Raw genomic sequence first — 17,013 nt, 5'->3', positions numbered from 1 at the left:
TTTCTAGAAGTGTACAAATTTAGATAGAAATCCCCAAATGGGGCATTAATATCCATGGCCTTAGTTACAAGGCATCTCCCAGGAGGTTGAATAGCACATATTGAGGCAGAGGATTCCCTATGTTTAATATATCTAGCCAGCATTTCCCTGCTTTATCTCCAGATTCAAAGGATTTTTGTCTTATTCTGAACAAGTCAAATTCAACCTTCTGAGTAAGGATATTGTTACACTGATACTATAGCTGTACTAAAAGTCTAAGATTACAATGGTTCGTTCTCTGTTTTAAATTATTTTCTGCTTCTTTGATCCGCCCCTCCAGTTCAGACAACCGCTCTAACTTTCTTTTAGCTGAGGCGAACTGTATAATGACCCCTCTACCATATCCTTTAAGTGCCTTCCATGCCACCCTTACTGAAGGAGCTGAATTAAGATTAGTAGATAAATTAAAATTAATTTGGTATTTGAGTAAATCTTTAAATGCTGGGAGATGTAACAAAGTGGAATTGAACCTCCATCTGTAAGATCTTTTAATAGTGTCCAATGGCATAATATCCAGAAATACTGGTGCATGGTCTGAAATCAATATGTTGCCAATTGTACATTTTAGCATGGACGGTACAATGTTTTTAGAAATAAAATAACAATCAATACGTGAATATGTGCTATGTGGTGATGAAAAGAAAGTATAATCTCTGCCAGATGGATTAAGTAACCTCCAAGCATCAATGAGGCCCAAAGAAGTACACACTTGTTTTAACAGAGTCTGATCTAGGGGTCCGTGTGCTGCCCGGACGGCTGCGATCTAAAACAGCATCTACTACCACATTCATATCCCATGCCCATATGACCGGATAGTCACCTAAATCACTCAGAATGCCTTCTAAAGTGGCAAAAAAGGGGTCATCACTGTTTGTAGCATATGTATTGGCCAGGATGTGTGGTTTCCCTAAAAAACAAGTTTCTCATCTTTCCGGGATGCAATGTGTTTTCCAATGATCCCGGAACCGTCCATGCTTGTTTTCAAACGTGGAATAACACAAAATATGTATCATCTTAAAGCTTAGAATATCAGCTTGTTAAAGCATCTAAGCACTTCGATCAACTCTGAACGAGTGCTGACTAGTCGCTCTAAACCGGACACGCGGGCGCCACCTAGCTGCGAAAATATTATCATATTTAAAAAAAAATACTGCCTTTATTAACACAAATTAGGTGTCAATTGAAAGCTTAGAGTCTGAACTTTACAGTGAATGTAGCCGTGTTGAGTTAAGCAGTGTTGAGTTATTTGCTGATAAGTATAATTTATTTTATTTTTTTCATAATCTATAAAATACTTTTTTGTACTATGTACTGCAATGTGTCAAAAACATCATATAGCTCATGAAACATTCACAGCATATTATTATATTACAGCATATTATTAAAATTAAAATGAGCCCAAAATAAACAATCTATTGCGTTGATCACAAGATATTCCTCATGGAGGAACAATTTGTGAAAAATTGTGGGCATAAAAATGCCCTTTAACGGGCATCAAGGACTGAACAAAAAGATTATCTTGGTTCCAGGTGCTGTAACTTTTGATTCCTTTATCCAGTCACCACAAAATTTTATCCAGATGCAGCTCACATATTGTCAGGATATAGGCACGGAGACAGAGGTAAGTGAATCCAAACACAGTTTTATTCAAATAGACAAGAGTGCAAGGTGAGTATTCAGAGTTCAGTTACATACGTTACTTTGCGGAATCGCGATGCATCAGCGACTTCAGGAGACAATAATGGTCTGTTCCTGTTGGAGGCTTGACAATGAACTGAGGCTGTGGTGAGTGTTTTATAGAGCTTGCTGATGAGGCTGCTGATTGATGTTATTTATATATATAAAAAATATATATATATATATATATAATTTTATTTTTTTAACGAGTTCTATCAAACGATACCTACCTTTTGACTCTCCATGCTATAATTTTGGAGTTATGAGTATTTACTTTTGTGTGTGTCACTCAGACAAAACAACTCTAAAAATGCCTTCAGGTCTTAATCAGAGTTCCGTGTTAGTTAATAGTAGTTAATAATAGTCACTAGCAGTGGTGGCTGGTGAATAATTTTCTAGGTGGGGCTGTGGGTTGTGGAATATCAAACTATTTCAGCAAGTGTTGCAAGTTGCAGTATGATTTATTGCAAAACAGGCAAAGTTAAAGAACATCTCCTTGACACCTTTTCATAAACTCAGAGGACAACTATGTACAAGAAAAATCGTTAACACTTCACAATAAGGTTTATTTAGTTAACATTAGTAAACTACTTCAGTTAACATGAACTAAGAATGAACAATATGTCTGCAGCATTTATTAATGTTAGTTAATGTTAATTTCAACATTACGATGTACTTACTGAAACTTTTAACCAGGCAAAGGGGGTCCCCTGGATTGGCAAACATGAATCCTCGGTAGCAGTCTTTGTTGGGATCGGTGGGCTTTTTGTGTTTTTTTTGTTTCTGCATTATAAGACAAGCAAATATATTCATCATCATTTTCATCTTTTTTAATGACGAATGAATGCTTTCTTAATTCTCGATTTCATTCACGCCCCCTCCATGCCAGGTTCAGCTGAATGTCATACCAGGCCTTGCGAACAAGCCTGGCTGCTGTGTCTGATGACAGCTACGTAGAGTTACAAATGCGCTCTATTTCAGCGGTCAAAATGGGAGGATGATGAGAACTGGAGTCTTTCCCAGCCTTGCGAAACTTTTTGAAGACGGCCTTGAATACGCCGTTGGATGATTTGAATTCTGACTGCCGAATGATGTTGTATTTGGATATATAGCGGAGAGAAAACTTGACACTGAATACTCTGCGCCTGATGTGTTTCGGACAGTGGCATAGAAAGCCTGCAGCTGGGTATTTAAAGCATCTGCCCTGTCTCTCTCTACTTTGTCCACAGACGTATTTTTGGCCTTAAGCCACTCGTTAAACACATTGACAGCCCAAGCTGTTGTTTTTTTGGTGTTTTCTTCATGTTTTTCCCCCTCGAGTCTGTCTAGCTGTTCTTCGCTGATTGTTTTATGTCTTTTGTTGTTGCCTGCTGCTTTTAATGTCCTCTTCTGTTTATTTGTTTTTTCGGTTTCACTTTATTTGGATGGTCGCTTTAACAAATTCTGTTGTCTAGAAGTAACATTGCACCTACATGTCTACTAAGTAGTGTTAGTAGAGTATTAGTAGACTGGTAGGGTTAGGGTTAGAATAAGTTGACATGTAGTTGCAAAGTTACTTATAGTCAGTAGAGTGTCTGTTGGAGGACCATCACAATAAAGAGTTATTATTATAGTTAGATATTAAGCAGATAGTACACTAATACTCCAATGAGAGTTAGTTGACATGTAGTTGCAAAGTTACTTATAGTCAACAGAGTGTTCAAAAGGGACCATCAAAATAAAGTGTTACCGTTTTTTCATCTGGGTTATCCAATACTGCCGTCACCCAGTTGTTAAAATTTTCACCATAAATAAATATTAAAATTTACTTCCGGAAAATCAAAATTGTCTGTCATTTTTTTTCTTGTTATGAATTGTATCCTATTTTCCGTTATTACAGTTAACTACGCGAAGTGATATGGAACTGGAATGCGGTCAAGACCTGCCTGGAACTACTTTAGCCGTGCGTTTCCCTAAAAATAATTTCACACCTTAGAACGTTCGTCAACTAATCAGATACAAGCATTCAACGGCCTTGTAGTGTAAGCTGCAATAAAGAGTTTAACTGGTAAGATCCTCAGAGGAGTTGTGCGGCGATTATATAAGAATGGAAAGACTGTGTCGTTGAAGGTGGATGTGAATGTGATTAAATGTGTGTTAGTTACAGGATCAGAGAATGACACTGTTCCTCTGTCATAGTCCAGCTGAACTCTCACACGCTGAAGCTTCTGTTTAACAGTAAAGTAAGTGTGGCTTTGCTCTGGGGATTGTGAGCCATATTCGCTCTTAATGTAATTCACAAACCAGACATTAGACTTAAAGAAATCCTTTCCCTTCCTTTGGTTTGATGCTGTGGTTATTCCAAGAATCCAGTATGTATTGTCTCCAACCTCCACATCCCAGCGGTGTGTTCCTGAGTTAAAGCCCTCAGATCCCAGGACACATGGATACCAGTCAAACCTCTCTGGATTATCAGGAAGTGATTTATCTACATCACTGTCCGACACACTGGTCAGATCAGCAGAGAGTGTGAGCCAAGGAGCTGCTATGTTTGGATCCAGAGTCAATGGAGCTGCAAAGAGAATAACATCAGATTAGAGTATTAGATATGATGTATTGGAAATTTAAATGTTAAAAACGTACTCGGTTACTAACGTAACCTCGGTTCTCTCTAGAAGAGGGAACGAGTACTGCGTAAGTATCTTACGCTCGGGGAAAATCTCTTTTCTGCGAGATATTGAAGCCAAAAAATTATCCTTTAATTTTGTATTAATGTAAAACGCGTTGCAGCAGTATGCAGGCATAGGCGAGACAGCTCGCGCGCCTATTGGCTGCTCTGCGGCAACTGCATCAGCCTATCGAGCGAGGCCTATCGTGACGTCAGATCCAATGCGTCACATCCCGCCGAAACGGGCGTGGCTTAGGCCTATAATACAAAGCCTCGGAGGCAGCTGATATCTGGTTTTTCATCGCCAAAGCGTACCAGAGCGTGTTGCATGCACGGCAAGATACGCAGTACTCGTTCCCTCTTCTAGAGAGAACCGAGGTTACGTTAGTAACCGAGTACGTTCTCTTACGAGAGGTCTCTCGTACTGCGTAAGTATCTTACGCTAGGGGACCCTATGCAAAACGCTGTGCGTGCTGGGATCTAACACTAATAAACCTGAAGCGAACGCTCAGGGTTCACAGTGCATAATCACCAAGGGAACTTCACAGAGAGTTCTGGGAATAGGGGGGGGGGGGGGCACTCCATCCCACATACAGCAGCGTTCGTAGACGCAAGTGCTTTAACATGACATCATACAGACAGGACGGGTTTCGGCCTGAACTGATGAACGTCTAAACCGACAACAGCTTGGCCTGTAAGGCGGGAACCTCCAGGTTATAAAACCTTATAAATGTAGATGGGGAGGCCCAGCCTGCCGCCATACATATGTCTTGCAAGGCAATCCCGCTAGACCAAGCCCACGAAGAGGCCATGCCCCTCGTGGAGTGCGCTCTGACACCCAATGGGCACTGCAAGCCCTTGGCAGTGTATGCCAGCGCTATAGCATCAACTGGATAGCCATCTGGATAGGCTCTGTTTCGATGCAGCTAGTCCCTTGGAAAGCCCGCTGAACGAAACAAATAGCTGCTCTGTCTGTCTAAAGGCAGACGAGCGAGACACATAAGCTCTTAGCGCCCTAACTGGACAAAGAAAGCTTGCGTCCCCTTCCTCGTCAGAGACCGGCAGGGCTGACAGGGAAATGACCTGAGCCCGAAACGGTGTGTTGAGGGATTTTGGAACGTAACCATGCCTAGGTTTGAGTATGACTCTCGAGTCATTTGGCCCAAACTCCATGCACGCCGGTCACCTATGCGCTTCACTGAAGCGAGAGCCAGTAAAAACACTGTTTTGAAAGACAAGTGTTTAAAATCAATCGACTGGATAGGCTCGAATGGGTCACCTTTCATGGCCTCCAACACCGTAGAAAGGTCCCACACAGGGACTGAAGGAGGTCTGGGAGGATTCAGCCTCCTAGCTCCCCTAAGGAAGCGGATTACTAAATCATTCCTTCCTATTGACTGACCAAGCGTTGTTTTAGAAAACGCTGCACTGGCCACGGGACAGTGTCCGCTAGCTGCATCAGAACTGGGAACCACGGTTGGTTCTTCCAGAGCGGCGCTACGAGCAGCACTGAGCATCCCTCTTCCCTGATCCGTTCTATCACCTGAGGCAGGAGAGAGACAGGGGGAAAAGCATAGAGCGGGCAGCGCGGCCATGTTTGGGCCAGCGCGTTCCTGCTCTTGGAGAAAAATTCCGGACAGTGAGCGTTTTCGTGAGACGCGAACAGGTCCACTTTCGCTCTGCCGAACCTCTCCCACAACAGTTCGACTGTATGTGGGTGTAGAGACCATTCGCCCGCTGGAACGTTGTTCCTGGACAGCCTGTCTGGCCCCAAATTCTGCAGCCCAGGCACGTGCACCGCTCTCAGCGAGCGCAGGTTGCGCTGAGCCCATACCAGAAGGCGTTCCGCCAACCTGTATAAGTTTCGGGATCTGAGACCGCCCTGGCGATTTATGTAGGACACCACCGACATGTTGTCCGAGCGGACCAAGACGTGGTGACCCTTTATTTGGGGACGAAAACGCGTCAGCGCGTTGTCCACTGCCAACATTTCCAGGCAGTTTATATGCTGAAGCTTCTCCGGTTCTGACCATTGGCCGAAGAACGGTCTGCCCTCGAGCAGCGCTCCCCATCCCGAGGTGGAGGCGTCTGTTGACACCACTTTCATCCTCGAGGAAGTCCCCAGGCTTACACCTGATTGGTACCAGTCGTTCGCTTTCCAAGGTTTCAGAGCTAAGATGCATGTCTGATCGACCTTGAGATGAAGCAGACCGGACGCCCACGCTCGGCGCGGTACTCACGCTTTTAGCCAGAACTGCAGAGGGCGCATGCGGAGCAAGCCCAGCTGGAGAACTGATGATGCTGAGGCCATGAGACCCTGCATCTTCTGGAATTTCTTGAGCGGGACGGTCGCGCCACAGCGGAAAGAGCTCGCTGCGCGCTGAATGTCCAGCGCGCTGTGATGACAGCCGCGCTATCATAGACCGCGAGTCCAGTTCTGTGCCCAGAAAGGATATTATCTGACTGGGGATCAGGGAACTCTTCGCCCAATTGACTCTTAGACCTAGATTCTCGAGGTGTTCGAGTAAAACGGTCCTGTGCTCTATGAGCTCTGAGTGTGATTGAGCTAGAATCAGCCAGTCGTCCAAGTAGTTCAATACTCGCATGCCCCGGAGTCTGAGGGGTGCGAGCGCTGCGTCCATGCACATCGTAAATGTACGGGATGCTAGGGACAAACCGAACGGTAGGACTGTGTACTGATATGCCTGGCCCTCGAAGGCGAATCTCAAGTATCGCCTGTGACGTGACGCTATCTGTATTTGAAAATACGCATCCTTCAGATCTATCGACATAAACCAGTCTCCTCTGCGAACCTGCGCGAGGATTTTTCTGGTTGTGAGCATTTTGAAGTGGCGTCTCGCCAGTGCTTTGTTCAGTTATCTTAGATCTAGTATGGGACTGAGACCCCCGTCTTTCTTCGGTACCAGGAAGTATCTGCTGTACAGCCCCCCTTCGCTTTGAGCTTGAGATAAAGGCTCTATTGCCCCTTTGCTCAACAGTTTCGATATTTCGGCTCGAAGTAGGTGTGCTACTTCTGTATTCACTGTGGTTTCGACACGCGCCGCCACACGGCGAGGGCGTCGACAGAACTGTAGCGAATAGCCTCTTTTTATAATGTCCAGCGCCCATTCCGAAACCCCGGGAAGCGCTGCCCATGCGTCTGCATGGGTGGCTAGGGGTTGAATGCGGAGAGCGCTCTGGCCGCTTGGCGACAGAGGCGCTTCGGTGCGCTGTAACATAGGCATTATGCTTATGCTTATTTGAGGCGGGGAGCGCGCTGATCACAGCGGGCAGATTGCCCGCGCTCGACCCCGCTACGGTGTTTAACCGAGTGAGGGAGGGCTGGGCGAGTCCCGTGGGACTTGTCATGTCTGTGAGTGAATGTGGGCGCGGGAGAGCGGGCACATTTACTGCATTGAGCGCATCGTCTGACCGAGCAGAGTGAAAGCGCACTGGTTTCGTTTTTACAGAAACCGTGAGACATGCAGAACATAGTGTTTGTGGGCACTGGGCAGTGGGCACGTTTACTATGTTGGATGCGCAATCGACCTGAGACGATTTTATGAGCGCGGGCCCTGTGTGAAAGGTTGCTTTTGTGTGTAGGGATGGGCACTGGGCAGTGGGCATTTTTTCTACACTTATAGCACCATCGGCCGTGGCCGGGACACCAGAAAATACACTCTTTATGGGATTTATCTGGGTAGCCGTAAAAACGGCATTTGTGTGCAGGCAAGCGGGCAGCTGTTCCGGCTTGTACACTGCAGAATACACTGGAACAGTCACATTTCTTGGAACTGAACGGGCGATGAGCTTCGGTGGAAGTCCGACCGTGGCGGGACTCGAAAAACGACGCTTTCCTAGGCGTGCTAGGACGACTTCGGGGCTTCGGGCTTCACCGCAATCCTAGGCCGTGGCCCACGCGGAGCGGGGCGGCGGCTAGTCGAGCGAGAGCGAGGCCTCGAGCTACGGTCCTGTCGGCGCTGTGACGAGGCGGCAGGGGGCGGAGGCTGCGGCTGTGAGCTCCGAGCAGGTGGTTTCGCACGGCCCGCTGTGGAACTGGAAGTGCTTAAAGGCCTGTGACACTTTCTTCACCTCGGCGAATCTCTCCACAAAGTCGTTGACAGAGGTCAGCAGAAGAAAGCGGGGCGTCGAGGAACGCGGTGTGCTCAGACTCAGACATCTCCGAGAGCGTCAGCCATAAGTGTCTCTCAGCAACGGTGAGAGACGCCATGCTCCGTCCAATGGCCTGTGCAGCAGACTTAGTAGCGCGAAGAGCGAGGTCTGAAGCACTCCTTAAGTCTGCCATGCAGATTGCATCTGGTCCGCTCTCGTCCAGCTTTCGGAGGAGATCGGCCTGGAAAATCTGCAGCGTGGCCATCGTGTGCAGCGCTGACGCAGCCTGCCCAGCGGCAGAGAAAGCGCGACCGAGCAGTGTTGACGTCATGCGGCAGGCTTTAGAGGGTAGAGCCGATTTTGCACGCCGTCCAGCAGAGGGCGGGCAAAGGTGGGCTGCTATCGCCTCTTCGACTGGCGGAAGTGAATGGTATCCTCTGCTCTTAGCACCATCAACAGTAGAGAATGCCGGCGAAACAGAAGAACGCATTCGAGCTGAGAAGGGGGCGTTCCAAGCTTTGGCAACTTCTTCATGTAACTCAGGAAGAAAGGGTGCCGGTTTGGACTCAGGCGAAGCACGCTCCCCAGGAAGGAAGAATACATCCAGCTGGTTGTGAGAGGGCAGCTCAGGCGTAGACCACTCGAGGCCGAGGCTTGCCGCGGCCTGCGTGAGTATACGCATCAGCTCCATCTCGATGCTAGCTCTTTTGCTCGACGGTCCGCGGGCAGAAGGCACGAGAGCCACAGAGCTCGCCCAATCCTCACTGCCCGACGCCAGCAGAGAGCAGGTGTCATCCTCCCCAGACGCGGCTTTCAAGTCATCCTCCTCAATAGAAGCGGCGGCGGACCGCGGCCGCTGTCCAACAGGAAGTGACTCGACCATAGGCAGTAGCTCGCAGTGAGGGCAGCCGCCGTCAGCGAGCGCGAGCGCTGCGTGATCTTCACCCAGGCAGGAAACGCAGATAACATGTCGGTCCCCGTCACTGAGTGGGGCTCTGCACGAGCCGCATGAAGGCATCTTGAAAAAGACGCAAGCTCTTTTAGAGTGTGCGTCGCGCCGGCGAACACACACACACAGAACAGAGAGTGAAAAAGGATATAGGCGCCGGATAGCGCAGCGGGAACGACAGTAGAAGGCGGCGTGGCCAGCGGCTTCAGATGATGGCTCGTCCCGCTGAAAGGCTTCTTCAGACGGCGCGCGGCTTCTCTCTCGGGATCCAACGATGCGTGAGCTTTGCTGAAGAGATGAAAAATCAGATATCAGCTGCCTCCGAGCCTTGTTTTATAGGCCTAAGCCACGCCCGTTTCGGCGGGATGTGACGCATTGGATTTGACGTCACGATAGGCCTTGCTCGATAGGCTGATGCAGTTGCCGCAGAGCAGCCAATAGGCGCGCGAGCTGTCTCGCCTATGCCTGCATACTGCTGCAACGCGTTTTACATTAATACAAAATTAAAGGATAATTTTTTGGCTTCAATATCTTGCGGAAAAGAGATTTTCCCCGAGCGTAAGATACTTACGCAGTACGAGAGACCTCTCGTAAGAGAACATAAAGATTTTGTTGAAAGAAATCATAAATCATAACAATGGTCTGTCAGAATGGACTGACGCTTCAGGTTTAATATCAGTATTCAATAAACACTATTGTATCCTAATACATAAATATAGTTTATGAGGAATATACTTTTCACTATGAGTTCGCTGTATGATCTGATGATTTTCTGAAAAGCAGTGTAGATTCACAGTGTAAATTCAAGTGATTATTCAATATTTCTATCAAATGTTAATGTTGTGTGTGTTTATCACAGGTGTAACCATTGGTAAGCCGGGTACACGGTTGCAATCAGGGGGCTGCGTGACTGGAAGATATTGATTGACAGCCGGAGCATCACATCAATGAATTTTACTACTTTTAGTCTGATCGTATTTTACTTTATCGCAAATTTATTTGAATAAATAATGACAAAAAACACGTTTTACTGATCATTAAATACATGTTTGAAACGACCAAAGATGGATTTTGGTGTAATTAGTTTGGAATTGGGACTAGGGAATCCCCGGGTCCCAATTCGAATCCCAGATAAAGTAAGTGAACATGCATATTGCGTGCAAAACAGTAAAAATGTTGAACTTGAGACAGACAATATCGATATGGAGTTGTCATCAAATTACAAACACAAAAGTGGCTTTCAAAAGCGAAAATGCACAGAGGAAAGCCAAGAAAATGCCGCTATAATGTAAGTGAGCATCTTTTTAATGATGTTTTATAAACAAAGTTCGGGAGGAGCACGTTCAAATAATCAATCCAATCTACTCGTCATCAAACAATTATGTCTACCCTAATCAGCATGACAAGAAGTATATATATATCCACTCTGTCAACTCACCTAACATTCCTTGACAGTTTTCCAGCATCCCTCCACCACCCCGACTCCTCGCTCTTGGCTCAATCTTTTACAGCCAGGAATACGGGGGGAGTACTCTGGGTTCGGGCCGAATACCGAGCCCGGAGCCCTCTCCTCGGACAGCACGCCAAATACGCATTTATTCTATCTGACTTATTTGTAAGTGTGAACTAGTGAAATGTATTTAATGTGTGTAGTCATAGCAGTGAGTAACAATGTGTTATGGTGCGCCGTCACCAGCAGTGTTTTTTCATGTCAAGTCATCTTCATTTATATAGCGCTTTTAACAATGTAGAAATTAAAGTAAAGTGCTTTATAGCAGCTCTAGAATAAAGTTATTGTGCAGCTAAAGTTAGTTTGATTGATTCACTTCCGTCGCAACGATCATTAGTTATTAACTTAGGGGTCGGTAACACGACACCGTTTTAACAGAAAACTCTTAAGTTCTTTCTGCGCAAACTTCAAAAACGCGAAGCAGTGAGAATGCAGATGCCGTGCACATGCGTATTACGAGTTCTCTTACGAGAGTACTCTCGTGTTGCGTAAGCTAGCTTACGCTACGGGAAAATCCCTTTTCTTGAGAATACTAAAGCCAAAAATTATCCTTAATTTTGTATTAATTTAAAACGCATTTGCTGCAGAGAGCAGACCTAGGCGAGGCAGTTCGCGCGCCTATTGGTTGCTCTGCGGCAACTGCTGCAACCTATCGAGAGGCTGCTTGTGACGTAAGCCCCAATGAGATGTGCGACATCAATGAGATGTCGCATCCAATGAGGAATGCAACATCATGACTGTGTCGACCCTGCGGGCTCGACTAGCCATTTCAATTTTGACGTGGACCCCGCTCCTCCGCCTCTCTTGTCCGTGCCGTGCCGCAAAAAGCGCAGCTCGCAGAGACCTGTCACAGCCCACCAGAATGGCCGTGGCTTATGCTTTATAAGCCAGATCCCGATAGGATGCTCTTTGTTTTTTCATCTCTTCAGCGAAGTGTTCACATAGCTGGATCTCCAGAAGAAGCCTGCGCCGTCAAAAAGGCACTGCAGCGGGACGAGCCATCTGCATCGCAGAGCCAAGTGTCTAAAGAAGCCGGCCGTCTTCTCGTCGCCTTCAGCCGCCGTTCCTGCTGTGCCATCCGGCACCCATATCCTTTGCATATGCTCCGTGTGTGTTCACCATCTCGACACTCACGTAATCTTCCTAAAAGAGCCGAGGCGTTGTTTCAAATGCCTCGTGTTTCTAAATGCGGCTCGTGTAGAGCCCCTCTCAGCGACGGGGACCGCCACATCCTGTGCGCTTCCTGCCTGGGACGGAACCACACGGACCACGCACTTTCCCAAGGCGGCTGCCATTTTTGATGTGGACCCCACTCCTCCGCCTCTCTCGTCCGGGCCGCGCCGCAAAAACTGCCGCTCGCAGAGACTACCGGAATGCGATCCTGTTCGCGAATGTACGCCGGTGGAATCCCTGCGTGTATCGCTTCCTGAGTATCCCACCTGCTCACAGCTGGTCAGCCCCTACTTCCGCCCCCACTCCCACCGTGCTCGACGAGTTCAACGGGGACAATGCAAATGAGGACAGCTGCTCTCTTCTCGCTTCGGGGAGTGAGACTCCTTTGCTGCAAGAGTCCAGTGGAGTATGGGCCAGCGTCGACTCCGAACTTCTCCGCCTCCTTACGCCTCCTTAGGACCTCAGCCTCGATTGGTCGCTGCCCGAAGAGCCCGTGCCCAATAGGCTTGATGGCTGCTTCCTCCCCGGACGCCGCTCAACGCCTCACTCGAGAACCGCTCACTTCCTGCCCGAGCTGCATGAGGAGCTATCTAAGTTTTGGAAGGCGCCATTTTCGGCTAGGCTGCGGACTTCTTTCTCTTCGACGCTCTCTATTGTTGACGGCGCAAAAGACAAAGGCTACCAGTCCATTCCTCCCATCGAGGAATTTGTGGCGACGCACCTTCACCGTCACCGAGAGACACTTGTTACTCAAGCTGTCCGATAAGAAGGACTCCTACAGAGCCACCTTCCTCGACGCGCCCGTGTCTCCGTCCGGTCTCTTTGGCCCGGCTGTTAAAGGCTCTGCTGAGCGCTACTCAGAGGTGCAGAAGACGTCGCAGGCCATGCAACACTTCAGCCCCAGGCGCTCGAGTTCCGTGACAGGTCGCTCTAAAAAGCAGCCACCTGGCCAGAACACAGCCGTCAGCCCAGGGACTCTCATCAGTGCTCGCGCTCCTTGAGCCACCGTAGGCCGCCTCCCCCCGGGGACCCAGGCCCAAGATTGCGCTGAATCCTGAGCCTCCCAAGTCTTCCTGACCACTATGAGAAGACGACGATGGTCGAGTCCCGCTGTGGCCAGACCGCCATCGAAAGCAGCACGCTTCGCTCTCGCAGTTCCCACAACAGAGGTGACTGGAGGAGTGTATTTTGCAGCCAACGAGCCCGTTATACAACGCCTGTACCCAAACGCCGTTTTCTCCATATCAGCCATAGCTGCGTTTATAAAACCAACGCATGGCCAGTCACTGGGTAGGAACGACCTTATCATCCGCTTCCTTAAAGGAGCAAGAAGGCTAAACCCTCCTCGACCCCCTTTGGTTCTGTATGGGACCTTTCCATGGTCCTGGAGGTCATGAAAAGTAACCCCTTTGAACCACTACAGTCTGTGGATATAAGGTATCTCTCACTTCAAACCGTTTTCCTGATGGCTCTTGCCTCGGTCAAGCGGGTGGGTGACCTGCATGCGCACTCTGTGAGCCCCACGTGCCTTGAGTTTAGGCCTAATGACTCCAAAGTCATCCTCAAACCGGTTATGTCCCCAAGGTGCTTGCCACCCCTTTCAGAGCGCAAGTTATTTCCCTGTCAGCTCTCCCTGGGTCTGACAGCGAGAATGACGTGAATCTCCTTTGCCCAGTCAGGGCGCTAAGAATTTACGTTGAACGTTCTGCTGCCTTCAGACAGTCAGAATAGCGGTGGCCGCGCTAAAGGGCTAGCTACCTCGAAACAGAGCCTTTCTAAGTGCATAGTTGATGCTATCGTGTTGGCTTATACGTCCAAAGGCCTTCGTTGCCCTTTGGGCGTTAGAGCTCATTCCACCAGAGGCATGGTCTCTTCGTGGGCCTGGTCCAATGGGGTCTCACTTCAAGATATTTGTATGGCGGCAGACTGGGCCTCTCCATCTACATTTGTAAGGTTTTACAACCTAGAAGTTCCTGCCCTACAGGCTAGACTGTTATCAGTCTAAACGAAATATCTGCAGTTCTGCTAGACTCAGTTCCGACCAGACTGTGTATAATGCTTTAGCATTCTTGTACAGAGTGGACTGTGCTCAGTCCAGTTGTCATTCTACAGTTCAGGCTGACTAAGGTCTATCCTGACTGTTATACTGTGTTAAGCACCTATTCATTCTACAGTTCAGGCTGACTAAAGTCTATCCTGACTGTTATACTGTGTTAAGCACCTATTCATTCTACAGTTCAGGCTGACTAAGGTCTGTCCTGACTGTTATACTGTGTTAAGCACCTATTCGTTCATTAGGCAACTATGCTGCCTTCTGTTATTCTCATTAGGCCCACTTCTTGTTGGCCTTGATATTACCCACCTATCATGTGTGCCCTGGGCACATGCCCTTGGGACAATGTTGTGGACGATTCTTAGCATGCACAGCGTTTTACATTGGGTTCCCATAGTGTAAGCTAGCTAACGCAACACTAGAGTACTCTTGTAAGAGAACGTCTTGGTTACTAACATAACCTCGGTTCTCTCTAGAAGAGGGAACGAGTGTTGCTTAACCCTGCCGTGCTTGTGCTACGATCTGGTTTCACTTCAGTTGATGAAAAACCAAAGAGCATCTTATCGGGATCTGGCTTATAAAGCATAAGCCACGCCCATTCTGGCGGGCCGTGATGACGGGCCAGCGCCCTCATTGGTGCTTACGTCACGAGCAGCCTCTCGATAGCTGTCTCGGCCTAGGTCTGCTCTCTGTAGCAAATGCGTTTTAAATTAATATAAAATTAAGGATAATTTTTCGCTTCAGTATTCTCGAGAAAAGGGATTTTCCCGTAGCGTAAGCTAGCTTACGCAACACTCGTTCCCTCTTCTAGAGAGAACCGAGGTTACGTTAGTAACCGAGACGTTCAGTCTATAGGTATGTGCGTTTGAATATATGTGCGCAGGTGTGTAGTCCTTCCCTACAAATCAACCCAGAATTTTATCGCTTCCAAGTAGCCGTACAAACCGGAATTATCCCGACAATGCTTTATCTGTAGAGAGGTAAAGGGAGGGGAGGGAGCGTTTAAGCGTCCAAGCGCAGGTCCTTCATCAGATCTGGATACAGCCTGGATCCGGAGGACTGCGGTAAACCTCGGGATAAACAGAGAGACTAATATTAGCGTAGACGCCATTCTTTAAATGATGTAACGAGTACATCAGGATTTATGGGAAGTGTTCCCGCTTCCGGCTGACCTAATCTATGCAGCCTAACATTGAATTATAGAAGTCTATAATGTGTTATGTGTATGCTAGGTCAAAGAGATTGTTTTTAGTCTAGCTTTGAACTGACAGAGTGTGTCTGCTTCCCAAACAATGTTAGGAAGACTGTTCCGAAGTTTTGTTGCTAAATAGGAAAAGGATCTACCGCCAGCAGTCGATTTTGATATTCTATCTAGGTATTATCAACTGGCCGGATTTTTGAGTTATTTTGAATTCATGTGTTATGTTGCGCATTCACCAGTGTTTTCTTTGGTGTGTTGGTGCACGTAGGCTACTCCTGATTTTGTCAGTCATCTCATCTCTATTATGCTGTGTCTCTATGATCCTATCCTGTTCTATTCATGGTAGCCTGTTTGTGGACATTGCATCTTCACGTGCTGTAGTTGGGGGGCCAAATTGATAATCCTGCATTAGGGCCCGGTGTTGGCTCGTTACGCCACTGGTGTTTAAATCTGAACTATCTTCTGCACTGGTGTCAAATCTGCTGAGACTCACTGTGTTGGACAGTTTCCAGCATCGTCTCGCAGACTCTGAACGGCAGGTTACCCAGATAACGCGACACATGAATCAAAGCTCCAGAACTCATCCGTGGATCCGGCTGTGAGATCTGGACTCTGAGGAACATTCAGGAGTCAGAACTGCAGTGAATTTGAGTTCAGATCCACTGAGAGAAGAGATATGAGCAGCTCACTCACCTTTTCATCGTGACTTTATAGTTCTGGAAAATATAGAGTTTGAAAACATTTTAATATCTTATCAAACACTCTCAGTGTCAATGAGTCTCTCTATACAAGTTGTTTTATGCACAGAGAATGAAGCCAGATTGATTTGTCACCTTTAGAAACGAGACGTCATTGTCTTTCATCATCTCCTCCATGTCTCTGATTGTGTGTGAAAGAGCTGAGATGTGTGTGTTCATCTCCTCCAGCTTCTCCTTCATCCTCTGCTTCTTCTGCTCCTCTTCCTCTCTCAGTGCAGTGATTGTAGCTTCTTCTTCATCTCTGAGAAACTGATGAAGCTTCTCAAACTCTTCTTTAATCTGACGCTCTGTGTGCTCAGCTTGAGACTGAAATCAAATCACATTCACTTCAGTCAGCGCTGTATGAACACACACTCCACTAATGTCAATAATAAACTCTGTGTGTGAATGTTGAGTATTTAACTCTTTATATCCTCACCTTGATGTGTTCAATTGCTTTATCACACTCTTCTTTCATTTCTTCTCCATGTTTGAGCTTGTTTTGTAAGGACGTCAGTGCTGTATTAAATTCCTCCTACAGGTTAAGATGAAAATCTGTGAAACTTTTGCAGCTCTTAGAGGTTTAAACATTGTATGTTTGGATGTTTTTATAGTTATATTATTTATATGTTGAATGGGTGATTCTCATGGAAGCATTTGTGTCTCAAAATTGCAGGAAAATTGCTGATAATTTGGAAAGGATGGACGTCAATAAATCATGTTTTTACCAAACAAATGTGTTTTTTGCAATGGCCAGTTCTTAATTATTATATCCATGCAGTTGTAAATTTTGTGGTTGTGCAAATACATATACAGAAAGAGAATGTATGTTAGTATCAATCACTTTTTGGTGTGTCTTGTAATTAATCACATATTATTAATGAAAAAATATTAATAACCCATGACATTTCTAT

At 46.9% G+C, this 17,013-nt stretch overlaps 1 protein-coding gene across 1 annotated transcript; it reads right to left on the bottom strand.

Moving 5' to 3' along the window:
* Nucleotides 1–1,570: 1,570 nt before the first annotated feature.
* LOC311094713 (E3 ubiquitin-protein ligase TRIM35-like) lies at nt 1,571–16,612 on the bottom strand. Its single transcript, XM_084132840.1, has 5 exons — nt 16,539–16,612; nt 16,196–16,426; nt 16,056–16,078; nt 15,856–15,974; nt 1,571–4,267 (listed from the first exon to the last, which is right to left on the bottom strand). Exons 1-5 carry the CDS (start codon nt 16,575–16,577, stop codon nt 3,708–3,710), a joined length of 972 nt encoding a protein of 323 aa, XP_083988966.1. The 5' UTR covers nt 16,578–16,612; the 3' UTR covers nt 1,571–3,707.
* Between the last annotated feature and the right edge of the window lie 401 nt (nt 16,613–17,013).

The sequence above is a fragment of the Abramis brama genome, assembly GCF_963993115.1.
Source record: "Abramis brama genome assembly, chromosome: 13".
Taxonomy (NCBI): Eukaryota; Metazoa; Chordata; class Actinopteri; order Cypriniformes; family Leuciscidae; genus Abramis; species Abramis brama.
The sequence above is the reverse complement of the archived record's forward strand: the minus strand, read 5'-3'. Positions and strand labels throughout refer to the sequence as shown.